The 25,043-nt window shown below is 50.0% G+C and overlaps 6 protein-coding genes and 2 pseudogenes across 6 annotated transcripts; 5 read left to right on the top strand and 3 right to left on the bottom strand.

The window, feature by feature from the left end:
• Window positions 1–2,615: 2,615 nt before the first annotated feature.
• On the top strand, window positions 2,616–2,909 carry SAPIO_CDS4980 (annotated as a pseudogene; the record flags this gene model as incomplete).
• A 24-nt stretch (window positions 2,910–2,933) lies between these two features.
• On the top strand, window positions 2,934–3,476 carry SAPIO_CDS4979 (annotated as a pseudogene; the record flags this gene model as incomplete).
• A 461-nt stretch (window positions 3,477–3,937) lies between these two features.
• SAPIO_CDS4978 (uncharacterized protein) lies at window positions 3,938–4,631 on the bottom strand (the record flags this gene model as incomplete). The annotated part of the gene is made up of 3 exons (XM_016787401.1): window positions 3,938–4,351; window positions 4,423–4,461; window positions 4,533–4,631. 3 exons carry the CDS (start codon window positions 4,629–4,631, stop codon window positions 3,938–3,940), a joined length of 552 nt encoding a protein of 183 aa, XP_016642903.1.
• Window positions 4,632–6,622: 1,991 nt separating this feature from the next.
• On the top strand, window positions 6,623–8,366 carry SAPIO_CDS4977 (Aminobutyraldehyde dehydrogenase; the record flags this gene model as incomplete). Its single annotated transcript, XM_016787400.1, has 5 exons — window positions 6,623–6,695; window positions 6,788–7,011; window positions 7,186–7,311; window positions 7,467–7,743; window positions 8,011–8,366. The coding sequence occupies 5 exons, from the start codon at window positions 6,623–6,625 to the stop codon at window positions 8,364–8,366; spliced, it is 1,056 nt and encodes a 351-aa protein (XP_016642902.1).
• A 220-nt stretch (window positions 8,367–8,586) lies between these two features.
• SAPIO_CDS4976 (uncharacterized protein) lies at window positions 8,587–9,417 on the bottom strand (the record flags this gene model as incomplete). The annotated part of the gene is made up of 4 exons (XM_016787399.1): window positions 8,587–8,938; window positions 9,038–9,047; window positions 9,121–9,165; window positions 9,264–9,417. 4 exons carry the CDS (start codon window positions 9,415–9,417, stop codon window positions 8,587–8,589), a joined length of 561 nt encoding a protein of 186 aa, XP_016642901.1.
• Window positions 9,418–10,646: 1,229 nt separating this feature from the next.
• On the top strand, window positions 10,647–11,935 carry SAPIO_CDS4975 (Fasciclin domain-containing protein; the record flags this gene model as incomplete). Its single annotated transcript, XM_016787398.1, has 2 exons — window positions 10,647–11,216; window positions 11,276–11,935. The coding sequence occupies 2 exons, from the start codon at window positions 10,647–10,649 to the stop codon at window positions 11,933–11,935; spliced, it is 1,230 nt and encodes a 409-aa protein (XP_016642900.1).
• Window positions 11,936–14,767: 2,832 nt separating this feature from the next.
• Window positions 14,768–15,998, top strand: SAPIO_CDS4974 (uncharacterized protein; the record flags this gene model as incomplete). Its single annotated transcript, XM_016787397.1, has 2 exons — window positions 14,768–15,125; window positions 15,202–15,998. 2 exons carry the CDS (start codon window positions 14,768–14,770, stop codon window positions 15,996–15,998), a joined length of 1,155 nt encoding a protein of 384 aa, XP_016642899.1.
• Window positions 15,999–18,128: 2,130 nt separating this feature from the next.
• On the bottom strand, window positions 18,129–21,206 carry SAPIO_CDS4973 (uncharacterized protein; the record flags this gene model as incomplete). Its single annotated transcript, XM_016787396.1, has 8 exons — window positions 18,129–18,190; window positions 18,476–18,573; window positions 18,881–19,001; window positions 19,110–19,380; window positions 19,694–19,820; window positions 19,870–20,120; window positions 20,182–20,608; window positions 20,998–21,206. The coding sequence occupies 8 exons, from the start codon at window positions 21,204–21,206 to the stop codon at window positions 18,129–18,131; spliced, it is 1,566 nt and encodes a 521-aa protein (XP_016642898.1).
• Window positions 21,207–25,043: the final 3,837 nt, after the last annotated feature.

Here is a 25,043-nt window from a genome sequence, read left to right as displayed (position 1 = left end):
GCCATCAAGCTATATGATCTTGACGCTCAGATCTACCCCAAACACCTACTCCGACATACCGCATTCCAGAACTGGCACCTCGATGAACTCCAAAGAGATGCGGAGTATTGGAGGCCCTGGATACTGATGCAGTTTGTTTTTCATGGTTCCCATGCCCTCTTGAACCACCCGTTCGTCCACCTGCTCGCATTGCGTGGCAATAGTCGGGCCACTCAATCTGGTTTCTTCCTTCAGAAGACTATCGACCAGGCTCTGTTCCATTCTGCTTGGATAGTTCGGTTGATTGATACCTGCGAAAGTCTCGGGTTCGAGGTCAATGATCCTTTGATTGGACATATAGTCGCCGCTACATTCACAATCTCATGGATTCTTCAGTTTGCCCGAGACCGGATGGTGTCCACAAAAGCACTTGAAGGCATGGGCAAGTGCGAAAGATTTATCCAGGGTATATCTAGGACGTGGCCTCATATTAACTATCAAGTATGTCTCGACTAACACAGAAAGACTTCCTTGCGAGATCTAAACGGACTGACGTGGATATCTACTAAATAGCTCGAGATTCTCCGAGATCTCCAATCTACTGCGAACGAAGCTCGGAGCAAGTCCTCCATAGATGGTACCGATATTACTTTCAAACCGTCCATGCTGTGGAAAATATTAGATTACAGTATATCACAGCTATCGACTACCTGCTGGGGCCCTCATCAGTCACACGGGGCAGAGGGTAGCAATTTACATGCGAAGCTCCACGTCGACACCGTCTTCGTCCACCCTGTTGTGGAAGAACAAGCCGAACAAGAGGATACTGGTTGCTTTATTGAGGAGCCAAACGAAATGTTTGGAGATTTATTTCCCGACAACTTTCACTTCGACTACTCTCTACTGAACTTCCCATAATGATAATCGGAGCCTATTGGCTCTGGGGGGTGACCTCCGGTAGATATTTGTGTTGGCGAAATAGCCACGGAGCTGCCATGTGAGTTTCCACGCGGCAGAGGTCCACTGCTCGCAAAAAATAAGAAAGAATGTCGCTCATGCGGATCCGTTTGAGTTCTCTGCCCATGATTGTGACTGAACATTCTTTCAAGAGATCCGTTGTTGGCAAGGAAAATTTCGGACGGCTCCGATGTCTTTTTGGGGAGACTTCTGAGTTATAGCTCGTATGCGATTCGGGTAGAATTTGCACCCTGCAACCTTCTCGGTAGTAGTTTGCAATCATTGCATCATTGTTGACCCATATCTGCCTCAACATGGAACTCGCCGATGTCGTATTTTACCTCCGTCGTACAGGCGGTGGTTATTGGGCATGAGCCTCGATCTTGGGATCCGTATTCGACCATCAACGCTGTCCTCATGACTTTAAGTCGCACGCGATTACTTCTTCATAAATGGCGCAGTCCTTTTGCCCATGCAGATACCTACTTCGTATTGATCACATTTGTACTACTGCTAAGGCATGATGATAGACCGAGAATTGAAATCTTGGCCACCATATTCCCATCTAATGCGTTTATATATAATACAATATTAACACAATCCTTCCCCAGAAATGTCTAAGGTCCTTAGACAAATAAAAGAAAGAAGCAGATACTGTTCCGGCGTGACAGTATCTCGAAATGTGAGTGTGGTGACCGATTCATGGGGGATGACCAGATCCGAGATATTGGGACGTGTTGAAAGACTTTGGCGGATCTAGTATCGAATAGCCCAGGCGCTGACCTAGCTCCCTCAGGGCTATGACCGTTTCTATTATGGCGTCTCCAAGGAATGCACCCTGGACGATGGCTTCCAAACCTTTGTGTCTTGGATATCGATCGGCATCCTTTCTTTTTCTCTAAAATATTTAGAACACAAACCGATCAGTATGATCAGCAACGTTGCCATAAAATCTAAGTTTTTCTTAGCAAAGTATATGACTAGAGAGGCCACGGGCGCATTGAGCCAGTCCACAACGTTCTGGAGGGACGTGATTGGGTCCTTTCATTTACTACACTTCTATCCTTAAAACCAATACTTCAACACTCGATGATAATGCGGCGAAAATGCCAATCCTACTTGATAGTAGTGAAAGCGGACAAGGAGATCAGGTCAGGAAACATGCATCCGTCCGCCGGAAAGTTGGAAATGTGTAAGTGGGTGTTTATGTCATTACTTCATTTCGCAGTGGGCTTAGCGTAATCTTGAAGAAGAGCAACATCAGCCGGTTGGTCTCATTCGTGTCGGGTGTCGGGACTCGGAGGGTAAACCGGCTCCCTCGGTAAACTGCTTTTGGGGAAGCGGAGCATGGTTGGTTGTGGAGAAGCGATGCGGGGAAGCTGTGCTGATACGGAGATTACCCTCTGTTAGCATCAACAAACAAGAGGGTGACCTGATTATTGAAGCGTGACGTCGGATTTGAAGCCTTCGCGAACCGCGGTTAGTTGGGACGTATCGCTATGAGATTGACTCTCCATGTTGCATTTCGTTTGATTCCAGGCCGTAGTCCCGTCGTCGCCTCGCCTTTTCAGACATTCGGACACTCAAATCGTGGAACCGAGCTCCTGCGTCACTTTCAATCTCCCCGTTTTACGAGTTCCGCCCCGCAGAAATTGAAATCACGCCCAGCATACCAGAAGATGGCCACTGCGTTTACACTACCCGACGGGAGGGCTCTCTCCTATTCATTCTCAAGCAATCCCAGCAACGGCCCCGTCGTCCTGTTGGCCAATTCCCTTGTCTCAGGCCACACCTCGTGGGACCGTGTGGTCGAGCGCTTAGCCTCCGACGGCTTCCGCCCTCTGCGTTTCGATCAGCCCGGACACGGCAAGTCTGGTGTTCCGTCTGACCTATCATCCACGAGGTTTTCATCCATGGCGGACGATGTAGCAGCGCTGCTTAAGCACCTCAACCTTTCCAAGATTCACGCCTGAATTGGCGTCTCCATGGGCGCTGCCATGTCCGTTTACTTCATCGCCCAGCACCCTGGCATTGTCAACAAAGTCGTCATATGCGATACCATCTCCGCGTCACCGGTTAATGCCGGTGTTCCGGATGCCTTTGGAGATCGAGTTGCTCTTGCGCGCAAAGAAGGCTCTTTAGAGAGCATCCGACAGGCGACGCTGGAACGATGGTTCGGCAAGGAGTGGCTCGCTGCGAATCCCCAAGAGGCGGCCCGGATGAATGAGTCGATGAAGTCGACAACGGTCGATGGCTTCGAGACGTGCTGTGCTGCCTTGCGGAGCGCCGAGTTCGATCTGGAGCCCCTTTTGGGTAAGGTCGGTGCAGGGTGTGAGGATGCACTGCTTGTTGTCGGAGAGAAGGATGCGGATTTACCTGTTAAGATGCAAGATATGAGGGCCAAGATTGCCAAGGGGTTCGCTGACGCTAGAAAGGAAAGGGAGGTGGAGCTCAAGGTTATCAAGAACGCAGGTCATGTGTGTTTTGTGGATGGATTCGACCAATTTTGCGAGACTGTCATTCCATTCCTCCAAAAGTAGAGAACCCGGGGTGGCCTTGAGATGGTAACGGGAAACAACTAGGGTAGGGAGAACCTTCCCAAGGATTAATATAAATTGTTAAGCAATATTGCCCCACTCTTCCTTCGTACGGCCAAGTTGATCCGACAAATTTCAAGTGCCACAGTAGCATTCGGCCGTAGGCATATAGCCTCATATAGCTCCTCCACATGTACGCCAGCGGACTTCATCCGGGGTAGCACAGAACTAATGAAGGATTTTATACTACTTGCGTTGCGCACAAGAACCTACTCTCTTATGAATCCTCGCCGAACCACCACGCCTCCACGAAGCACGCAAGAACCGCCCCAACGATGGACAAGACAATCCCATCCCCCAGGAACTATTATTACAAACATGCCGCGATGGCTGTGCTGATCAATTTCCTATTACCAAGGCTACCCTGTGGTGCAAACTAATACAGTACAGATTCCTCCCTAAACTTAGTTTCCATTTCCAGCATTCTTCTTCCCGCGATGATGAGGCTCGCGGGCCTCGACACCCCCCCGGGTATTGGCATTGCCTTGGTTCTTCCGACCCCGGTGGTGAGGCTCCCGTCCCTCAAGGTCTCGCTGGTTATTACCGTTCCCTTGATTCTTGCGGCCGCGGTGATGGGGCTCTCGGGCCTCAATATCCCTCTGCACATTGGCGTTGGCGTTGGCGTTGGCGTTGGCGTTGCCATTGCCCTGGTTCTTCCTACCCCTATGATGGGGTTCACGGGACTCAACCTCCCGCCGGTTGTTGGCATTGGCGGCCTGATTCCCCTTTCCCCGGTGATGGGGTGCCCGAGTCTCGAGGTATTCCTCTTCTTCGCGCTTGTTGTTGGCGTTTCCGTTCTTCTTCCCTCGGTGATGAGGCTATCAATCAATGATTAGCTTGCGCTACTGGTACAACTCCGCTATCCAATAGTGCCAATAGTAATACATACCTCGCGAACTTCAATGGGTTCGTAACGAACAGCGAAATCCTACAATGGCTCGATCAGCAAGAGTGGCCTTACGACGCTGTTAAAAGGGTCAATGTGCCGTGTTTACTCACAGGGTCCCGCTCAACCAAGGCATCGTGGACGGGCACAGTCAGAGCCGACACGGCAGAGCTGGCCGCGGCCAACACAAGGAGAAATGCCTGAGAACGCATGGTGACGAATGTGCGTGGGTAAAAAAGGGGGGAAAATAAAAAGGGAGTAAAGCGAAGCGACGTGTCTTAGAAATGTATATACCAGGCTATCTCAAATAGCCTATAAAGGTAAGATAACGAAGTGAACAAGGGCTCCCAGCGCCGAAAGGACCAAGACAAGCCAGTACTGCAAACAAGAAGCCGAATCTGGAATGGTGGGTGAGGAAGTGAAAGACGTGAGAGACCAGATGAAGGGTGGAGATGATGACAACTCTATATCCTCCTGGCCCTTAGCCTTGAGAATAACCACGACAGAGAGACGATGACAGGCTAAGTGCCGTTACCCGGCCCCAGTCGGTGCCTGTGCCTGCATCTGGACTCTGGAAGCCTCGGGCGTTGGCATTTCGTCCGTGCTTCGAGCGGCCATGAGACTCAATGAGGCATCCATGACAATAGGCAAAGAGGCCCCCCTCATCCTTGGCTCCATGCCTGCCCCGACGATTTAGACCTGCCGCAGATGCTAGTTTCTGCGGGCGCATTATTACTGGCAGGTCGTGGTAAGCTTGCTTTAACTCCCATTGCCCAAAATAAAGTTCACGATACACTTGACAGAATCTGTGACCAGCTCCTCGGTTTCAAAAAGCCGCTTGCCATTGACGAGAAGAACCTGTGGCACTAGTGCGGCCTTGAGAATTTAGAGGGGCGCAATGAGGATATCGCGGGAACAAGTCTAAAACCTAACCTGGAGGTTGGGATAGTAGCAGTTGAACGCCCGGCTAGAGTATTCTCGGAGGCGACGTCCAACGGTTAAATCGGCCAGGTGCACTGGCAACTTTTCCCGCGTCTCTCTCTGCGGAGAACTGGGCAATGCTCGAAATGGGCATGGCTCGCCTATTCTGGAGACCTGGTCAGGCCTTGAGGTTTCACTCAGGGTCCCCAGTTCGCTCTCCCTTGATCATCGCGCGCGGTGTGTTAGGGCCACGACCCCTAACTGGGCCCTGAATTGATGTTGGTCGAACAGCCAATGAAACCCCGTACTTTCCCCCAATCCCTGCCCTCATATTGCCGAGGAGAGGTATGTAGCAGCGGGATCTGACACAAGTTGTCAGGCGCGCAGGTGCCATCCATCCTATCGACATCTTATGCCTTCTTCATGTTCTATGACGATCCTGATCCATGGTGATCTCAGGGAGTCATCTAGGATCTGGGGAAAACCGGCACGTCAAGTCGCTTAGACATTCCCTCTAACACTCGCGACTCCACAATAAGGACAAAAATGCCAGGTTTCACCTCGTCGACCGTCTCAACTCCTCGGGAAAAGGAGTAATGCCCACATGGCGGGTAGTGCATCCCAAATCTGGCGAACGCCCGAAGCTTCCCACTTCACTTCGTGATTGAATGCGGGTATAGATTCTATGAGCAGCTTGGTCTCTCTCTAGAACTAAATCACCTCCCCCCAATCTCTAGTTCCATCGATCTTCCTGTTTCTTTCTTGTTCGTCTACGCAGGCGTTTTTTCTCTCATCCATCTATTTTTTTTCCTTCGAGCATTTAGTAATTTTTGACCTTGGTTATCCTTCGCTTCATCTTCTCATATAACAACACCCAATCTATAGAGAACCCAGGATGGCCAAGACATACACTTCAGTGCCTCTTGATGAGGAGCAACCCATTCTACCGCCTACGAAAGAGAGTTCCTTCACGACTAAGCTTCAATACGAGAACTGCACGTTGCGAGAAAAGGTTGCACGACTCGTCAAACAGTGGATATGGGTGATTCATACCATCCTACTCTCAACCTCGTTCTTGCTTTTCCTACTCGCTTTCTATATGACAAGAGCACAATTCAATGCAACAGCATTTACGACAGCCTTTTCAGCCTGGTGTAAGTTGTTGAGTACACTTCCTTCCCCTTTTAACGTAGAACATGTTGTGCTGATCGATCCGAATTCTCAAGCGCCGGCCCTCAGCGTCGTTGAATATGAGGTGGTTAAGTTCGATTTACTGCCGACCATGGACCAGCCATCCATTTACGTAGGCAAAGGCCCAGGGGTGGACAAGGCTTGGGAGGCCATCACAGGCGATGGTACGTCCCGAGATCTCTAGATCCTATCCCACCCGCTCTCTCTCTCTCCCCGTCTTCCTTCGCCCCTTTGACTAACGATGAATGGAACCTAGTCGGCGATCAGATGGTATCGAAAGATGAGGCCCTTCGGCTTGGGCTAGCGCCAGACTCCATGACGATAAAGCATCCCGTCACAGGCGTTGAAGGATTCCGCGTAGGCATGGAAGTCTTTCACCAACTCCACTGCCTTAACCTTCTCCGCCAATTCTCCTTCAAGGAGTATTATTCTCATACTGGGGGCGACGTGGAAACGGACGAGGAGGACTTGAGAGGCCATGTTGGTGTGTATTCATCCCTTGCCTTCCCTCTCCAGACCACTAGTCGCGCGAACAGCTTGATAAAATGTCCATTGTTGAAAAAAAAAAAAAAAAAAAAAAAAAAAAAAAAAACTAACGAAAGCAACCTCGCAGACCATTGTATTGAAGCACTACGCCTTGCTCTCATGTGCCAGAGCGACATTGGCGTCTTCAGCTTCCGTCATTTTGAAGGGAGTGAGGGCCATTGGCCGGATTACGCCACTACGCATACGTGCCGCAACTTTGACAAGATTAGAGAGTGGGCTACTGAGAATGCCGTGGTCTGGACAGATGAAGAATGAGATACGGGGGGTTGTTGCTGGTACATAAATGTGACAAATATATCTACCGGGCGTTTGGCCACACTTTTTTTCTTCTATTGTCAATTGATTGCCTTCGGAGCACAGCCCAAAGTCTCAGAGCCTTGTCATCAAAGGCTCTCACTGAGGCTGGGCTCCCCGCAGGGTGCATCAACTTCCTCCCCTGCAGTCCGGAGCGAGCACCAGAAATTACTGGATTTGCCGTGAAGCACCCGAAAGTTCGCCACATCAACTTTACAGGCAGCGAGCGCACCATTATTGCTGGCTGGGCGGCGTCGTGTCTAAAAAAGTGCGTCTTCAAACTTGGTGGAAAGGCTCCTGTGATTGTCCGCCAGGATGCCAACATCGATGATGCTGTAGAGGCGATTGTGTTCGGCGGTCTCGCCAACAATGGTCAGATTTGCATGTCTACCGAGAGGGTCATCGTTCATGAGTCAATTATGAGCAAATTCTAGACGAAACTAATTTCTCGCGTGGAATCTCTCAAGTGCGGCAACCACTTAGTAGAGGAGGTCTCTATATCAGGATTGTTTACACCTACGTCAGCGACAAGAGTTCTCGACCTTGTCAAATCAGCTGTCGATTCCGGGACATCCCTTCTCACAGGAGATTTGCAGATCAGAGGCTCAAACAAGACTATCATACGTCCTCACATCTTAGAAGGTGTAACTAGGGATATGGACCTAGACCATAAAGAGTCCTTTGGCCCTGTCATGATACTCATAGAGTTCGAGACGGATGAATCTGCTGTCCAGTTGGCCAACGATAGTGAATTCTCTCTCTGTGCGAGCATATTCTCCTGCAACGTCATGAGGGCCATGGACCTAGCCAAGGAGATTCGAGCTAGTAGTTGCCACATGAACGGGCCAACCGTGTATATCGAACCGACGCTGCCCAACGGAGGAGTCGGCGGGAGCAGTGGCTATGGTCGTTTTGGTGGAATTTCCGGTGTGGAAGAGTTTACGGAAAGGAAGATAATCAGTTTGGCACAGCCGGGTATGAAGTACAATTTCTAAGGCGAGAGTGGCCCAGCTGTTTACTGTAGCTGGGAGACCTTGGCAGTCAATTCAAGGCGTACCAGTATTTTGGAGAAATCATCACAATAATCAAGGACCATCGTTCCTAGATCCGTGCATGCGCTTCCCGCCGAACCAAGGGTCAAACACCGGCCAAAATTTTCCTTGGCCGCCAGGCTTTTCGCAAGAACCCACATTCCAAACAGGACTGACCAGCTACCTAAACGCCCGTGACGTTGAAATAGTTGGCCGCCACAGGCTCCCCGAGCCCAAGAGTAGCAATGAGCTCCGCCACGTCTACACCGAGCCTATTATTGAACCCGCTATAGTCAACTTGGGGCTCCTTGTACGCATCAGTCTTCTCAAAGAGGAGCTCGACGTAGTTGTGCGCCTTCGGCGGGGTTTCGGCCGGCGGCGAGGGACCGATGTAAGCGGCGGGGCCGGAGGGATCGGCATTTTCGAGGATGTAGAGGCCATCCGCATTGGCTTCTTTGCTAGAGGTGAAGCCGGCGACGAGAGCGTGGAGCATGTTTCGGCGGGGTTCGTAGTTGCCTGGAGTGAAGGAGGCAGGCCTAAAGAGCGATCGTCAGTGGCGGGATATACCGTTTTCTCCCCCCATGTCGAGGATATCAGAGATTTCCTATTTATTCCAAGGTCGAAATTAAACGTACACGGATATGTCTAGGTTCTCGTTAGTTTTGCTGGATCCCGACGTAAGGTCAATTTGGAGATTGGACTCATTGGAGACACGGACCAATAACCGCGAGAATGTAGGTGCCCTCCAATGGCTCGGCAGTGCCTATTGTAGGGAGAGCAGCGGTTTCTACTCAATTACTTAGAAGCCGTCTTTTTAAACTCGGGGTGGTTGGCTCGAGGAGGATATCAAGTCTGCCATACCTTCCTTCGTGAAGGAAGCGCCGGGCTCATCGACTGCCTTGCTTCCGAAACTAACTGCGAGGTTCGCTTCGACCGCGGGTTCGAATCCGGCAGGCGTCTGGCCGACAGCGAGGCCTACGAAAGTCGCGATTGATGCAACGCTTCGGAACTTCATAGCGATGGTATTTGGCAATTGGGTGGTAGATCACACTCGAGAATGGCACAAATCGATGCTAGTTGGGATATCGGAAAACTCGAGAATCAACGGCCATTGGCAGCAGACAGCAACATTCCGCACTTTATATCTAGTGTGCCCAATTATGACAGCGGCACATCCAAGGAGGAGACTTCGATTACGCGGACTTTCATATTACAGGATAGATTCATAGGGTGACGGATAAAGAAGCTCCTAATGTCAGAATAGAGACCGTAGAGTGCATCCGGCAGGGAAGACACACATTAATATAATTAAGTTACGGCTGCTCTCCGTGGTTGACGGCATTGGGGCGTCCAATGTCGGCCCAGATCACCGGGCTTGGCAATTATGCAATTATTTTCATAATACAAAGGTAATCGGTGAGCCTATTAACTGTGCATGCGGTGCGGGAGAGGAGTCAAGAGGGGTAAAATGAAAAATCGTCGAAGAGCGGGCGCACGAATTGACCTTTGTCCGAGGGGGAATAAAGAAGAACGGCCCGGCAGGATGGGTTAGTGATGCAATTAGTTTTGTAGCAACGACCCGCCAAGGTAGTCGCCGTTCAACTTCCCGAGATCAAGCATCAATTGCTGTTTGCTCACACAATTGGACCCAAGTCATGAATCATGATGTTTGTCCTTGCTGAACAGCTCGATTGCACAACAAACAATAATGAGCAAGGTATTGATAGATGCTTAGTCATGCTACATAGCAATTGAAGTCCAAGCGTGGCGAAATTGTCGCTTCAATTGGCTTTTTGAAACTGGTGAGCGACACGATACGATGAATGCGGGGGAGACTCGCACATTTCACGTCTGTGCCGGATGCCACGGAATTTCCCAAAATCCGTCCGACTCGAGTCTTCACAATCCCCATTCCCACCCGGACCATAGAGAATCTCAAATCTTCTAAAAGAGCTTCGCATCCGGAGCTTCATTCCCGTCCAGAGCGTTCTCCTTGTAAGCTGTCCTTCGATTTACCAGGCTCTTTACGAAGCTCAGAGCTGCATGATCTGAGGTCCGATCCCCACTCGCAAGGTACAAAGCAAAAAGCACTGATTCGGCCAACGAATGACGTGACATCGCCGTCTTGACGACATCGACATTACGCGTACCGCAGCTCATAAAAAGGAAGCCTACCGCCTTTCCAATTGAGCCACTTCTTTTAGTGAATTTTTAAAGTCTCACTGGAGAATCAATATTCATAAGATGAAGTTCACAGTTGTTCTGCCACTCCTGACCGTCTCCTCGGCTTTGGGAATCCCCAAGGTCGCGGTGTGGGATGACGAGTCTCATGTCAGGCCATTCACCATTTCCGACATTGATGCCCAGAACCAGAACGAGTATGTTCTCGATGAAGAATACGCAGATTTCCGTGCCCTCGGAGATCATGACGAGGACGAGCCCACTCTCACCATCTACGAGCTCATCAAAAAGAGCGATCGAGCGACCAAGTTCGCCGAGCTCATTAGTGAATACAATGATATTGTTGAACTCCTCAACAGTACTGATGCGAAGTACACCGTCTTCGTGCCCGCAGATGAGGCCTTTAAGCATTTCCCCTTCAAGAAGAAGCCCGATGCCGAGTTTATAAAGGCCGCCATCAAATATCACATTGTCCGCGATGAGGTCCCTGCCCGGGAACTCATCCAGACCAACACTCTCCCGACTCTGCTCGAGGAGAAACTACTCGGCGGCAAACCCCAGCGGGTGCGAGCGAGCTTTGGCTTTGGAGGACTGAAGATCAACTTCTTCAGCAAGGTCGTAAGGCCCGATATTGTAAGTGCTTCCTAGACGGTCCGCCGAGATAGTCTTGCGATAATTAATGTATATTTTAGAGGGCTACAAATGGTGTCATTCACGCTGTGAACCGAATCTTGCTCCCTCCAACCATGGTTGGGCGAGAACTCACCTTCTTCCCTAGCCACTTCTCCACCCTTCTCTATGCCTATGAGAAGACTAACTTTGTCGACTTCATCCACAACGTCAAGCTTAATGGAAGCACGGTATTTGCCCCAGATAACCGTGCTTTCGAGAAACTCGGCGCCAAGGCCAACGCCTTCTTATTCAACACTGAGAAGGGCCGCACCATCCTGAAAGCGCTTCTCAAGTACCAGATCGTAGCCAACGTCACCCTCTACAGCGACGAAGTGTACGGCAACGTCGACCGAGTCGGTGCAGAGGGTGTGGATCGCCACCATTATGACCTCACCACTCTCCTGCACGATAAGCATGTCAGCGTTGACATCACACGCTTTGGCGCCTTCACTAGCATCACCGTCAACGGACAGGTTCCAGTTGTGGCTCGGGATGCCGTTGCTAAGAACGGAGTTATCCAAGTTGTTGGCAAGATTCCTTTCCCGCCTCATAAGCACCACGATCATGATCATGACCACGACGATCACGAAGAAGAGGGCGAGATTGAAGTCGGGGATTTAATTGAGAGGCTGCAGGACTATGTCGACGAGGATGATAAGCAGTGGGTTGGTGAGCTGTAGGCTATTCTGCAAGTATCAGACTTGTATAGAGTGAAAGATGTGCATCTTCGTGTCAATCACGATGGAAGGGTCGGGATACATTGGAAGATTGCAAGAGATGGATAAGAATTACTTGGCTTGTAGCACGGTGCAATTTTCACTCCTTTTTCCTTCACTATACTCGGCTTAGGTCATCAAGTTGAGATGAAGTTATAGTATTCGAGGAGGTACATAACACGGAAATCTCTGGATGAGATTCCGCCGTCTCCATACACTGTCTGTCCCTTTTGCCAATCCACCTGCGTCGGCAATGTCAATGTTTTGGAGTTTCAGCTAATCGAGGGACAATATCGGCAAGTAAAGCTGTCACCCTCGCTAGATTCGCTTCGGTTCGATTTGCCTGGGGAGAGGAAATGCGGCATATGAGATCGTCGGTATTATCGTCGAGAAAGGCCTGTAGTCGCTGCCGAGTCATGTGGTCACCGGATGCGAGTGTAAAGTCTATAACCGTCAGGCAAATGCTAGAGAAGAAGTGCGTTAGCCGCCAAGTTTGGGGAAGGCCGGGAAATATGATAGGTAAAGAGGTGGTTTGGGAAGAGGAACTACCTTAGATTCGTGCCAGTCTGGTGTGTTCTGACGGGTGAGTTTGGGTATGTCATGATGGGTAAAACCTGCAAGTTTTAATAGAAGTTGTCAAGGTGGCTAGGACAAAGAAAGAAGATCACGAGTGGAGAGAGAGAACTGCTGCGAAAGAGAGGAAATAATGGCATTTTACTCCTGTGGACGGAGCACTCCACAACAAAGAAGAAGGAATTGGGGAATTGCCAAGAGGGAACCGGACCAAGCGCCATCAGGATTTGAGGTTGATTTGAGGTTCAGCACGTCCTATGTGATGGTATGGAGGACGGGGCACATATTCTGCGGCCGCTGTCGCATGGCTCATGCAGACAGGTGGCATGGGCACATCCCCTGTTTAGCAAGTTCCAGTTCTCGACCCGGGCTCCGTGTTGGATGCATCCGTTCGTGCTGACCGCTGACCATTTAAACCCGACACGCCGTCAGGGGAACCGTCCGGGAAACCGTCGCGCCTTGAGCCTGGCCCGTCTTGAGGAGAGGAGGAGGCAAAGAACGACCGGTCTCGTGTTATTATATTTCCACCTCGTTTTCAAATTTCAGTCCATCCCTCTTTGGTGCAGCAGGGACGCAGCCATTCTCATGCAGGGAGATGAGAATGGCTAAGGAGGGACTCAGATCTAGTGTTGAGGTCGTATTGGTGCCGCTGTTAATTAATTTCTTTGCGCACGGAACTCATGCCCACGTGGCAAGCCTGCATGTGCCGCAGCGGGCGTACAGACCCCGGACGAGGACAGACCAGGCTGTGGGAGGGGGGTTGCATCTGGCTCGTTCGGGGAGGCCGAACAGGTAGCACGATGGTGGCTGGGTCCGACATAACATGGGAGAGAACCATCATGGAATTGAAAATCACGATGATTGTCACCCCGCGCAAAGACCCAGCAAGGGGGGGGATCATCACCGAATTGGAAATCGCGATGATTGCAATACAAACCCTGCCCCATGCAAAGACCCAGAGACTTGTCAAAGCCAGGCCGATCACCCTCACCCATACACACCGCATTGCTTCGGCGTTGCCTTCCATCGTTCGAAGTTCAGCATTTTACTCGACATTCCCCTCACCGCTACACCTTCCACAGAGATTACAGTTACATGGTGGCGCGTCGAGAAGGGATATATCTGCAGAAGAAAAGCTCGCGGAACAGAAGCATGCCATATGTTGTCAATAATTCCAAGAATGTAATAATTCCACTCGGGCCTTAAGAAACTCTAGGTTTCCCAACAACACTCCCCACCGTCCTTCGGGGACATAGAGGTCGTTCTTGTGACTTGTCACTCAGTGGAGGGAGGAGGTGCATAGGGCGTTAGCTATCGGGGTAATCCCGAAGTCATTGTTTCAGTACTGACTTACGCCACGGAGCCCATCTCTGGTAGCAGAGTCTAGGAATAGCAGGATGGACTGCAGTGGCGGAATAAAGATATACGCGAAGGGAATGTTACTTTTTCCTTCCGTTTTCTTCCTTGTTCCCTTTAACAGCTTGCCCACTGTCTCCTAGATAGATAACGGTAAGCTCCATCAGACTAGACAACACGGGCCAAAAAAATGTAAACGTTCGTAGGGGTTTTCAGCATCTAAGATAATAGCAACTGCGGCGTTCGTCATATGACTGGAGGGGGAGGCCGTCGCGGACACGTTGAGTAGTAGTTTTCTCACCAATGCAGATTCCGTGTATCCCGGTGAGGATTCCCAGAAACAACGGTGCGTGCTCACTGAGTTCCCAAGTAGGTTTTGATTTCACACCCATATTGTTCCGAATCAGGCTCCGGGAGATGATGTCGCTTGCAGTCGCGCATTGACGGTTCCCCGATTGACGTGCCGACCAACCACGCTTCTGGTCAATGGCGATTCCCCAAATATCCTGTTGAATCCTTTCAAGGAGCTGGGAGAACATAGGAACAACGAAGTAGCTCAAACTCCTCAGACACCGACAGGGTATCGCTGCTTGCAGGAGAAACGGAAATGGGTTCAACTTGTCCAACGTCCCTGTTATATTGAATATAAGGGTAAAGGTTTTTAATTACATAATGAGGGATTAGCTATAGCATAACCGGGAGGAAACTTAGTATCCGTGAGATTTTCCATTCCCGAGGTCCCCGCGTCAATTGGCTTTCCTGCACTCCGCGCGATTACTCTCCCCTACGCCAAAGCTCCGCCTCGCCTTTGAGACCCGCTACTTAACTACCCAACGCGCCTCCTGCGACCGGGTCACTGTGGAAGCTATGGTGGAAAATCTCGGGCAGCCCTCAAAGGTCCATTACATGGCCAGGCGGGCGCTCAATCTCTTCTCTCGAAAAACTGAAGATGCACAACAGGCGAGATCACGAGGCTCTGAGGCCCCGACTCATGCCTCTCCCGCCGCCATTACGTACACCCCAGATTCTGAAAAGTATCAGAGTAGGGCAGCAGCACGTCTGAGAGATGGGAGCCTCGAATCCACGCTTCCAAAGGGATTCCCTGCTGAGTTGGCGGGTGATTTAGTTTGGGATGGTGAGACACTTGCGCAAACGTACAACTGGACGTTTGTGCTCAATGTTGACCAGTTGGAGGAGATAGAAGCTGGCCTGAGGTATTTCCAAAGTCGGTTCTCAAGATCATTTCATAATTGTAGTGAAGACTGTAAATATTGCGAATGCTAATGGCGTTCTTCAATCAGCCCTCAACCTTCCTCTCGGCCGTATCTCTGCCGAGACGTTTCCCCTCGCAACGCTCCGTCCTGAGCTCAGGCGGCTATCCAATGAACTTCACAACGGTCACGGATTTTTCGTAATCCGAGGTATCCCCGTTGACAAGTACACACGTGAAGAGAACATCGCCATCTTTACCGCCCTTTCCTACCACATCGCCCCCCAACGCGGCCGCCAAGACGGACTATTCCAAGGAAAACCTGCGACCGTCGTCCTAACGCACGTCACAAACTTGAAAACATCGCTTAACGAGCATATGATCGCAAGTCCGGCCTACACGACTGATAAACAAGTTTTTCATACCGATGCCGGCGATATCGTGGCTCTCATGGCACTGGAAACCGCGGAAGAGGGTGGTGCGAGTAAGATTGTGAGTACATGGAGGATATACAATGAGCTTGCCAAGACCAGGCCCGATCTAGTGAAGATATTATCTGAAGACTGGGCTGTGGAGGTATTCGGGAACAGGGGTCGGTGGTTTGTATCACGGCCTATCCTCTACCACCAGCCCGCCACGAGATCGACGCCGGAGCGCGTGGCGCTACAATATTCACGCCGCCAATTCGTCGGCTTCGGGGCGTTGCCGAGAAGCTCAAAGATTCCGCCCATTACCGAAGCGCAAGCGGAGGCCCTCGACGCGCTCCACTTTCTTGGGGAGAAGTTCTGCGTGTCCACGGGGTTTGAAAAGGGTGATATCCAATATATCAATAACATGGCCCTCTTCCACGCCCGAGACGCATATCGTGACTCGGATACGAGAAAGTAAGTTGCCTTTGATCCTGCAGTTGATCGTATCATGCTGATGGGTGGTAGGCGGCACTTGGTACGGCTATGGTTGAGAGATCCCGAGAACGCGTGGGAAACGCCTAAGGAATTAAAGGAACGATGGTCATACGTGTATGATAGGATGACGCCTGAAGCCCAAGTCTTTCCCCTAGAACCGTACATTCGTGTTGAGAGCTCGCGACAGGTTAAGCAATGACCCTGCCCGGGAAGAGAAGAAACATGACCATTCAAGGTTCCGGGTGTATGCTAATAGAATTCAAAGGACTTATTGAAAGACTCACTTGATAATTTGATTTCTTGCAACGGTGTAACGCGTTTTGTGGCCTGACAGTGGGACAGCCTGTGGACGTTGGGACTATGCGTAGACGAGAGAATCTCTAGAAAATATGAAGGGGCCCGATCCCTTTGTGAGTTCGCAATGCTTGGGTCCACAAGGGCTATAATGGGAAGGCCATCCGCGATCGGCCATGCGCGGCTCGATGTTAAAACTGTAGCTCCATTGGAACTAGAATATCAGGTAGGACTTTGAGAACAGAATACGGAGGGATTCTAGCTCTTCTCACTGACACTGACATTCTTGACATCCTACATGACCCAATTTAGGCTGAAATTAGATAAAATCACACACAGGGTCAACAGTTGATGTCTCCCTAGAAAGTTAGCTACCAAATATAATTAATTAAAGGACAAGACCGAAGAGTGCATGCTACTTAAAAGTCCGAACTTTTTTTCCTATTATTAATATTATCTAGAAATTTCCGCACGTACTATTTAACTTCGACCAATGATCGACCTTGGTATACACCAGAGGAGATGCTCGGGGTCAATCGTGTAACTCCAACCTCCGTTTACCTGTGTAACTGTATAATGGTGGCAGGTCGCCCGTTCGGGGTGGGACAGTCGACGCAACAAAAGTCCCCTGGACCTGGATGAATCCGTGAAGCTGTGCAGGCGCCACACTCGGCGTTGGGACGAGATGACCTTTGATTAGGCCTTTTAACACTGAGGGCCCTGTGGAAATGAGGATGATCTCCAGTTCCTCATACTTAACATGATATACGAAATCCTTCACTATAGAGAATCCCGGGGAGTATGCGTATATCTTGTCGTTGCTCTACTTAGCTAATAAGACCTGCACTGAAGAAGTAGGGCGTACCGTCAACGTCATCGATAAAGCTGCATGGGTTCCGGCTGGTGGCGGTGAGACGTGGGCAGTACTGGACGTCCCCATCCGTACGCCTACTCCAAATCAAATCCTTACCGGGTGACAATCGACTCCACCATCACCTCCGAGGCTTCGTGTTTAATTATAAGATTACTTATTCTATGTAAAATATAATATAACTCTCCTTTACTTCGTTGGACTAAGATCGGCTATGGCACGGGGTTCAAATGATCACGCCTTACCACGGCGCCAAGGCTGGATTTTAACACCAACATTCTATTCCAGTGATCCCCGTGTCAAAGACAGTTTGTATTGTTGTGGAATACGCACGCCTGTGGGAGCCTCTGCCAAGTTGGACGGGCCACTCGCCTACCGGACATTCCAGTTTACAGCATGCTGAAGTCACAGGCTGCCGTGTAATGACTGCGATTATGAGTGCCTTCACAGTCTGGCATCCCATGAGGGCGGCCCTGTACATGCCCATATCAGGCCTGCACGCGGATACCCAAATCTATAATACGCTCTAATGCATCTAGAGCCGCCGGTAGATAGGGATATAGTCTATTAAAACAAAGTCTTGTCGTTCACATCCACTATATCATAAGATAATGTCCTCGGCATGGCCCTTTTGGCCAGTGCGTCACTGATCCGTGTAGAAAGAGGCAAGCAAGAGGGAAGAGAACTTTTACAACAGATCCCAGTGATTTTGACATTTTTTATCACTGTGGTGTTTACTTGATTGCTGATCATATTCTGTGGGTATATTGACCACTCATGGCGTAAGTAGGCAAGCAGAGACTGCACATGGATTGATGGGACCCAGCTGATGTTTGAGAAACATGATGGAAGAATACATATTAAATACGGCAAGACGGCGCATCGTCCGAAGTCCTGGGCGCCTAATTAGACCATGCTCAACAATGCTCAGCCATGCTTTGCTTTCGCTTATTCCAGAATGTTGTCTATGCCACCGGAAGGTGGTGAGGATTGCTCTTCATCTCCATTAGCTGGTAAGGCTCATGGTTAGCTCTATGAGCATATCCTTATCGATAGGCTTCATGGAACGAGATACGTCAATCTCCATGGCTTCTGCAGATGATGCCTCGAGAGGTTCCCTGAGCCGGGGTATGTCGTTTGTAATGTTGGATTCGTCATCCTTGTCATCGTTAGACCTAGGCAAGTCCTTGTTAGAGCCTCCATCTGTCCCCCGCCTCTCGGCAGAGCGTGAGCGAAGAGGATCATTACGGAAATAGACAGCGGAGACTCGAAGATATACTCACCTACTAACTAACCTAGCTGGATGACCTCTTCGCCACCGCCGGGAATATCGGCCATTGACATCGAGCGGACTTGGTCAGATCGACCTTGCGGCGGGCCGCCTTGGTCCGAGCTGCCAACTATTAGTTCCTCTCTCGGTGTAAGATGATGCTAGAAATAGAGGCTTGGGGAGGGGACGCCCTTAGTTGAACCACATCCCCAGGCGTTCCGTCAAAGACCTGCATGGCATTGCAAGTAACGCTAGAATAGTCGTTGGGGGGCTACCAGAGGATATACCGGGGAAATCACCAAAAAAATCAAGAAGGCAGTGTGTCTCGTGAGGATAAACGAGGGCAGTTGGACAAAGATTTTTCAGCCAGAACCGTGAGCGAGTCCTTGATCAAGAACCGCTACAATATGGTCTTGGAGGCATTGCTTACCTTTCCTGACATCTAATAGCGTGGACCAGGAGCGTCTCGGCTTCGGGCCCACTGACGCCTTCCAGATTGCCCATAAGCTCAGCAACGCGAGCCTTGATACGGGCGACACGAGACTCGATAGCTGCGAAAGATGATGTATTAGCAGTAGCTCCAAACCATCCGACACAACAACCTCTCTGAAAATATCAAAATAAAATAGATTGAACGGAAGGGACTGGGATATACATACTCTCTTTACCATTAGTGTCATCCTCGGGGTCATGCTTTGGCACAGGAGCTGTGCTTCGCTGCGCTGCACGCTTAGCTGCATTCTTGCGGATCTGGGCCCATCGGTCAATAGCGGGCGGGACTTGGACCTTGCTTAGGTCTTCAATTGATGGATCGGGGACAGGGGCCACGGCTGGAGAAGGTGACCGAGCATGCCGGGCAATCGGGGGCGGGACGGCGTCGTCCGAGTCGCTATCGTCGGGCACGAATGCCGGCTGGTCAACGAGGGGGCCCTGATCGAACCGAGAAAATTCCTTCTTGGCATACCAACCTATCTCTTAACATGTATTCGCCCCCCCAATAAGACCGAACTGGGGTTAGGGTGCTTGGGTTGTAGGTATAAGTCCCGGTGGCCTCACCCCTTTGGCCTGCTTCCCAATTATGAGATCCGGGAACGTTTATGGACAAACCCGACCTGGGATCCTTTGGAGTATCGTATGGTGGCCCGGTATCGATTTCTTGGGCGTCGGATTTCAAGGGCAGTCCGTATTGGAGTAGGAGTCGCACACGTTGAAAGTCGCCTGGTTCAACAGGTATGCTACTCACTATCGTCGTTCCCTGTCCAATGGGAGACTCAGGGCCGGCGTCACCCTTGTGAATTGTGGAATCTGAGTCCGCAACCTCGATGACCTGCTTTTGCATACGAAACCACATCCCACAATCTGGTGCAGGGCTAGTCGAAATGAGCTTGGCTTCCGTTTCCAAGAAATATGATTACTTACCATTGGACGGTAACATCTTCCTGTGCGTCTGTTACTGTATGACAGCGTGGACAAGCACCGACGATTATTTCAGTGGTTTGGAATATCATGCTCATATTGATCTTCATGCCTCTTCGCAGACAACGATGAAGTGGCAATTCCGTGTTGAGGTCCCGGCCGGACGCGCTCTCTTCCAGGGCGTACTCTTGCCTTAGCACCATATCATGGCCCTTTTGGCCTTTAAAATAGCCCTTTAATAGACCGTTTAAGACCTAAAAATGATTAGTACCAGCCAGATATTAGCTCGGTTCACTGTATTTGGTGTAGACTAACCTCCCACTCCAGAGCATCTATCCATTGAGCAGGGATTTCAAGTTGGCGTCCTAGAGCGTCCTCTAATACGACAGGGAGTTCTCTTGTGGGATCCAGTAGGCGAATGAATATAGAGTTGGAGGCTGTAATCTGGAGATCAATGACGTTCTGAGAGAGTTGTATAAGTAGATTTTTCACCTCAAGGATGCCGCGTACGGCATCCTTAGCCACTGCTAGAATATTGCGGCTTCCCTTTTCTTGGGTTGCGAGTTGCTGGTTTACTTCATCAAGCCTTTGTAATTGTTTTTCTGTCTGCTGCTCATTCGCTGCCCGCTGCTCTTGCAGGAATTCAAGTAGTTCTTCTTGGCCGGTACATGCTCCTGACACTAGTTGTTGGACTTGATCGATTCGGGCTAGTACGGTGGCATTGTCGACCCGAGTGGATTTCCTAAAACAATTGCAGGTCAGCCTACAAGCTAACAATCATTCAAAGGGGGCGAGCGGGAAAGGATCCTCACTCTGCCACGAGGCTCGTTAATAGGGACAGCCTTTGCACTCCGTATTGTAGCTTGTCACGAAGATGTTGTAGCTTTTCCTTCTCTCTCATGGACCACTCGATTCGCTTGTATATGTCTTTTCTTTTCTTTCCAGATCCTCCAACAGTGAGACTATTTTTGTATCGCGATTGGAAATGATCCAGCGTATCCTGAATCAGGGTTGCGCACTCATTGACGACCGATTTGGAGACATTGACGAGGCCTTGGAGGTATGGCGAGAGCTTGTGCTGTTGATACGTCGCAACAACCTATAGGACATTTGAGGTTAACTAGGAGGAACTTGTTGGGGAGACCGAGAGAAGGGCGGGGGGCCCTTGCTTGCATCAAAATATGAACAAAAGTGTTGAGGTCGTTGCGGACTTGCTGGTACTCTTTGGCGCTCTCACTAACTTCCCCGCACCCTACGCCGACTGCGCGACCGAGTTGGATGGCAAGTTGGCAGAGCTGGATGATGTCGCCCAGACTGCCGAACGTGAGAGCAACTTCCATTGCGATGGAACCTCGACACGGCCCGTGAATAGTATGTAGGTGTGTAAAATAGCCTGAACTCCTACAAAAGAGATGTCGTGTGTACGCTGTTTGGTATAGAGCGGAGAGCTGCACACTTATTGTAGGGCTGATTATCCACCCAGTCAGCCAATTGTCTGCGCTGCTACCCAAATGCGCAATTCAAAAAGAGCAGCGCCCCATACTACCTCCAGCTTCAGCTTGGAATGAGCAGGGCAGAGGCTGTGCTGTGGCTTGTGTATTTAATGCTTATGCTGTCGTGGTGCCTTGCAGCTTGCCTGTGTCTCCAAAGTCGACTATTACGATCCTAACGCTCTGTCGACAGTATATCAGGTGGGTGCAGCTGGTGTGAGGGTCGGGGGCGCCTGTTACAAAGTAAGTGGGGCAGTCAAGCAGTATTCACGAGAACTGTAAGAGAAGTGCGTATTCAAGTATAGGGGTGTAGTGGTACTTGAATTGACTACTGGAGAGTCTTGAAAGATAAACTAGATATATGGTAGAGCCTGTAGTTATATAGAATATAGACGTTTCCCCAAGCTCTCTAAGGTGATCGGAGCTCTTTCTTGACTGATCGGAACCGATCGTTCGGTGATTGCCACTGATCACTTCTTGGTCCTCCGATCGCTTTCCTGTCGTTCATCGGCCGGTCGTCCGCAGCTATCCCGCTATTCCTTTCTGCTGTGTCCTACCGCTTTTGAGCCTGCATAAAAGTCGGCTCGTGACATCGACAATGCATTCTGCGATATGAGATCGTGGGATTAAAAAAATAAATAGAAAAGTTAAGTAAAACTAATAAAAGCTAAGCTAAAGTTAAATTAGGAGACGAGGGACTTTAAAAAAAATTATTTATATTAATTAAAATCTTATATATTTTGTTCGCGGCCCTACGAAATCAGCCTGATTCTCAGGACCAGGTTTATAGTCAGGCATCGCATTATTACTAATACTTGATATCTCCAAGCCCGCATGGTATCGCCGACCATGAAGTGTCTGAAATTCAAGAATGGTCGAAGCGATGGACGTTGTCGAGGATTCGGCTTCCTGAACTAGGGTAGGGTCGTTGTCTTCATATTGACCCCAGAAGAGAGGTCAATCAGTGGGCTTTAATTAACAGATTCTGAATAATATGCAGGTTGCTCACGTACGGACAGGTCAATGTGTTCAGTGACAGGTAGTGAATGCTGATCCGTTGCCGGAGCTGGACTCTCGTTCGCCATTTCATTCCAGTTTCAAAGGGGTTTAGGCAAGGAATAAATTTCGGTTGATACCGAGACGATGGTGTGGAGCAAAGAGCCCAGAAGCAAGCAGCGAACCAGGTCGCTCGGGATATCCGGACCAGATCTGATCGGAAAGTCGTGGGGGTTTCATTGCCATGAAGCCAACGACAGGATGTCTGGCTGATTTAGGTTAGTGTCGCTTTAAATCCAACAGTCCAGGCGGCCACGTCAACGGGCAGATCCGTCCTTAGTTCGGACAAGCCCTGAATTCTTTAAGGCGGCTGGCCCAATCGCATTAATGACCTCGATGTCTCCGTCTTCGATCTCATCATGATGTTTCAAGTACTTCAATATCTCGCACTGGAAGATAACGTGCATCGGAACATAAAACCAGATAGCATTCTCTACGTATTGGGGCAAGGCGGCTGATAGCATTTTCGGCTCGGAGGCATTGGTTAGAGTAACTACTACGAAGTCGCAACATTTGCTGTCAGTTTCCTCCACCTAGTTAAGCCCCCCCCCCCCCCCCCCCCCAAAAAAAAAAAAAAAAAAAAAAAAAAAACTGGTCGACGAATAAACTTGATGTTTGGCCACTCTACGTCGTGGCGCTATGGACTCTAGATGCTAGTCTATTCTGAAGGTGTCGAAGGATTTCAAGGCCGCTGGCAATCCCTCGGATGCCGTTTTGTCTATAGCAGCGTCTAACATAAATAACGTTCTAAACATTCAGAAATGGTGTGGATCGATCCGTAGGAGCCTCCCCTGGGCCACAGATGCTTACCAAATGCTGGAGCAGAATCAGAGTCAGCATTCCACAGGCCACAGTTCTACTTCTCACCTCGATATGGGTTGACACGAAAATTCCAGTCGCAACCATTCCAGCATAGCCCTCATCAAAGGTTCAGGGACTCAACACAGCAAGTCAGATTTTATTCATGAACCTCATGAAAGGAGACGACTTCACTTCAGCCTCATCCTCAAACCCCGCCAGAAGGCGGCCCTGCATCAACGGGTCCAGTGCAACCAAATCCGTCTAGTGTCAAAAGAATCGCAAGTCCGACCCCCAGCCAGTTCTGCATCACCAACTCGACATTCTCAAGCACAGATGACAGCCGGGCGGCCTGGTGACTGGAACGAGTCCCGGGACAAGCAGTTGGTCGAGTACGATTAGCAGGCGGTCGAATCCCGGGCAGATTTCTTGTCAATACCAACGACACCGCACCGGATACAGGCTGGCGCCCTGGATTTACTGTAGGGTGTTACAGAAGCAGTTGGCTACGCAGGGTGAACGATCAGCGATGCAGTGGCAACAGCATGAGAGTAGGCAAGAGCTGGGTAAGGTGTAATGAGTGGGCGCCCATCCCTCCTAGAATCAAATCAGAAGTTGCGGGTGCTTAACCCGCTGTACATCACTTCGCCCTTCACTTCCTCTAGCCTCACAGGTCACTCAAGCCTCTGAACTGCTCAGCATTAATATTGGCTCGGCCTGTAAATCATCAACAGCTTGCTCTATTCAACTATTCGACCATGCTCTATCAAAAATCACGCGGTGCATGGATGATGGTTGCAATTCAAAAGGGCCCACAAACAGACCTTGTGCGATCCTCCTGCGGTCTTCACCAAGACCAATATCCCATTACAATTTTAACACCTGATTCGTCTGTCATTCACTGCTACACAAGGAATTTGCCATTGGAGGTTAGGACCTTATGTAGGTCTCGTCCTATTGCTGCTGCAACTGGTGTTAGTCCCAGGATATGAGCCCGGGGTTCCCAATACTTGGCCGTGATAAACCTCGATCTTCTCACCACTGTAAGATGGTCAAGACGGTGGACTGAGCAAGGTAGCCATATATGCTAAAGAGACTGCACAGCAACGTCCCCTCCATGCATTTTACAGTATGGCCGAACTCAAGCCAGATTGAAATCCCTCTCCACACCCTCGGATTGTATAATGTAACGTTCAATTTCTCAGGGTAACAAAACAGCCCTCTCGCATGACCCGACCCGACAGCTTGGAACTTATCGCTTAGGCTGAAACCCACCCCACTCCCTCCAGGCCTCGTTCAACCAACCAGGAACAGGTGTTAGCCGCCTAGTTGTGATAATGCCAAGGATGTCCGAATCTCATGATTTTCCTGAGGTCCACATTCAGCTCGTCTCCTCCCGTCCATTTTCCCCCTCCTTTTCTGGCATCTAGAATGAACATATTTTGAGAGATTATGGTAAATCCTTTCCCAGTGAGGCACACCGCCCTTTACCATCCCTTCTGTCTTCCTCCCACTGATCTTTCATTTCCTACCTCGTTCGAAGAGGGATCGAGCGTCTGAATCATGCATACTCAAGCCCTTCGCAAGAATGCCATCACCTTTTTGAATGAAGTTCCTTGGGATCAAGGTACCCCTGTGCATATCAAGGCATTCAGAGACCATCTTCTCGACTTTCATGGCACAATCACGAGCCCAGCCTTGGTCGGTGATGACCTCGAAGCGGGACTCCTCCTCCCGAATGTTGGAGTTCGGAAAATCGGCCCTGGGTCGAATCTCAGCCAATTCGGATCACTTGCAACGCCCTATGAGCAGTTGAGTAATTCAGCAAAACTG

The sequence above is a fragment of the Scedosporium apiospermum genome (assembly GCF_000732125.1).
Source record: "Scedosporium apiospermum strain IHEM 14462 chromosome Unknown SEQ_SAPIO_0096, whole genome shotgun sequence".
Taxonomy (NCBI): Eukaryota; Fungi; Ascomycota; class Sordariomycetes; order Microascales; family Microascaceae; genus Scedosporium; species Scedosporium apiospermum.
The sequence above is the reverse complement of the archived record's forward strand: the minus strand, read 5'-3'. Positions and strand labels throughout refer to the sequence as shown.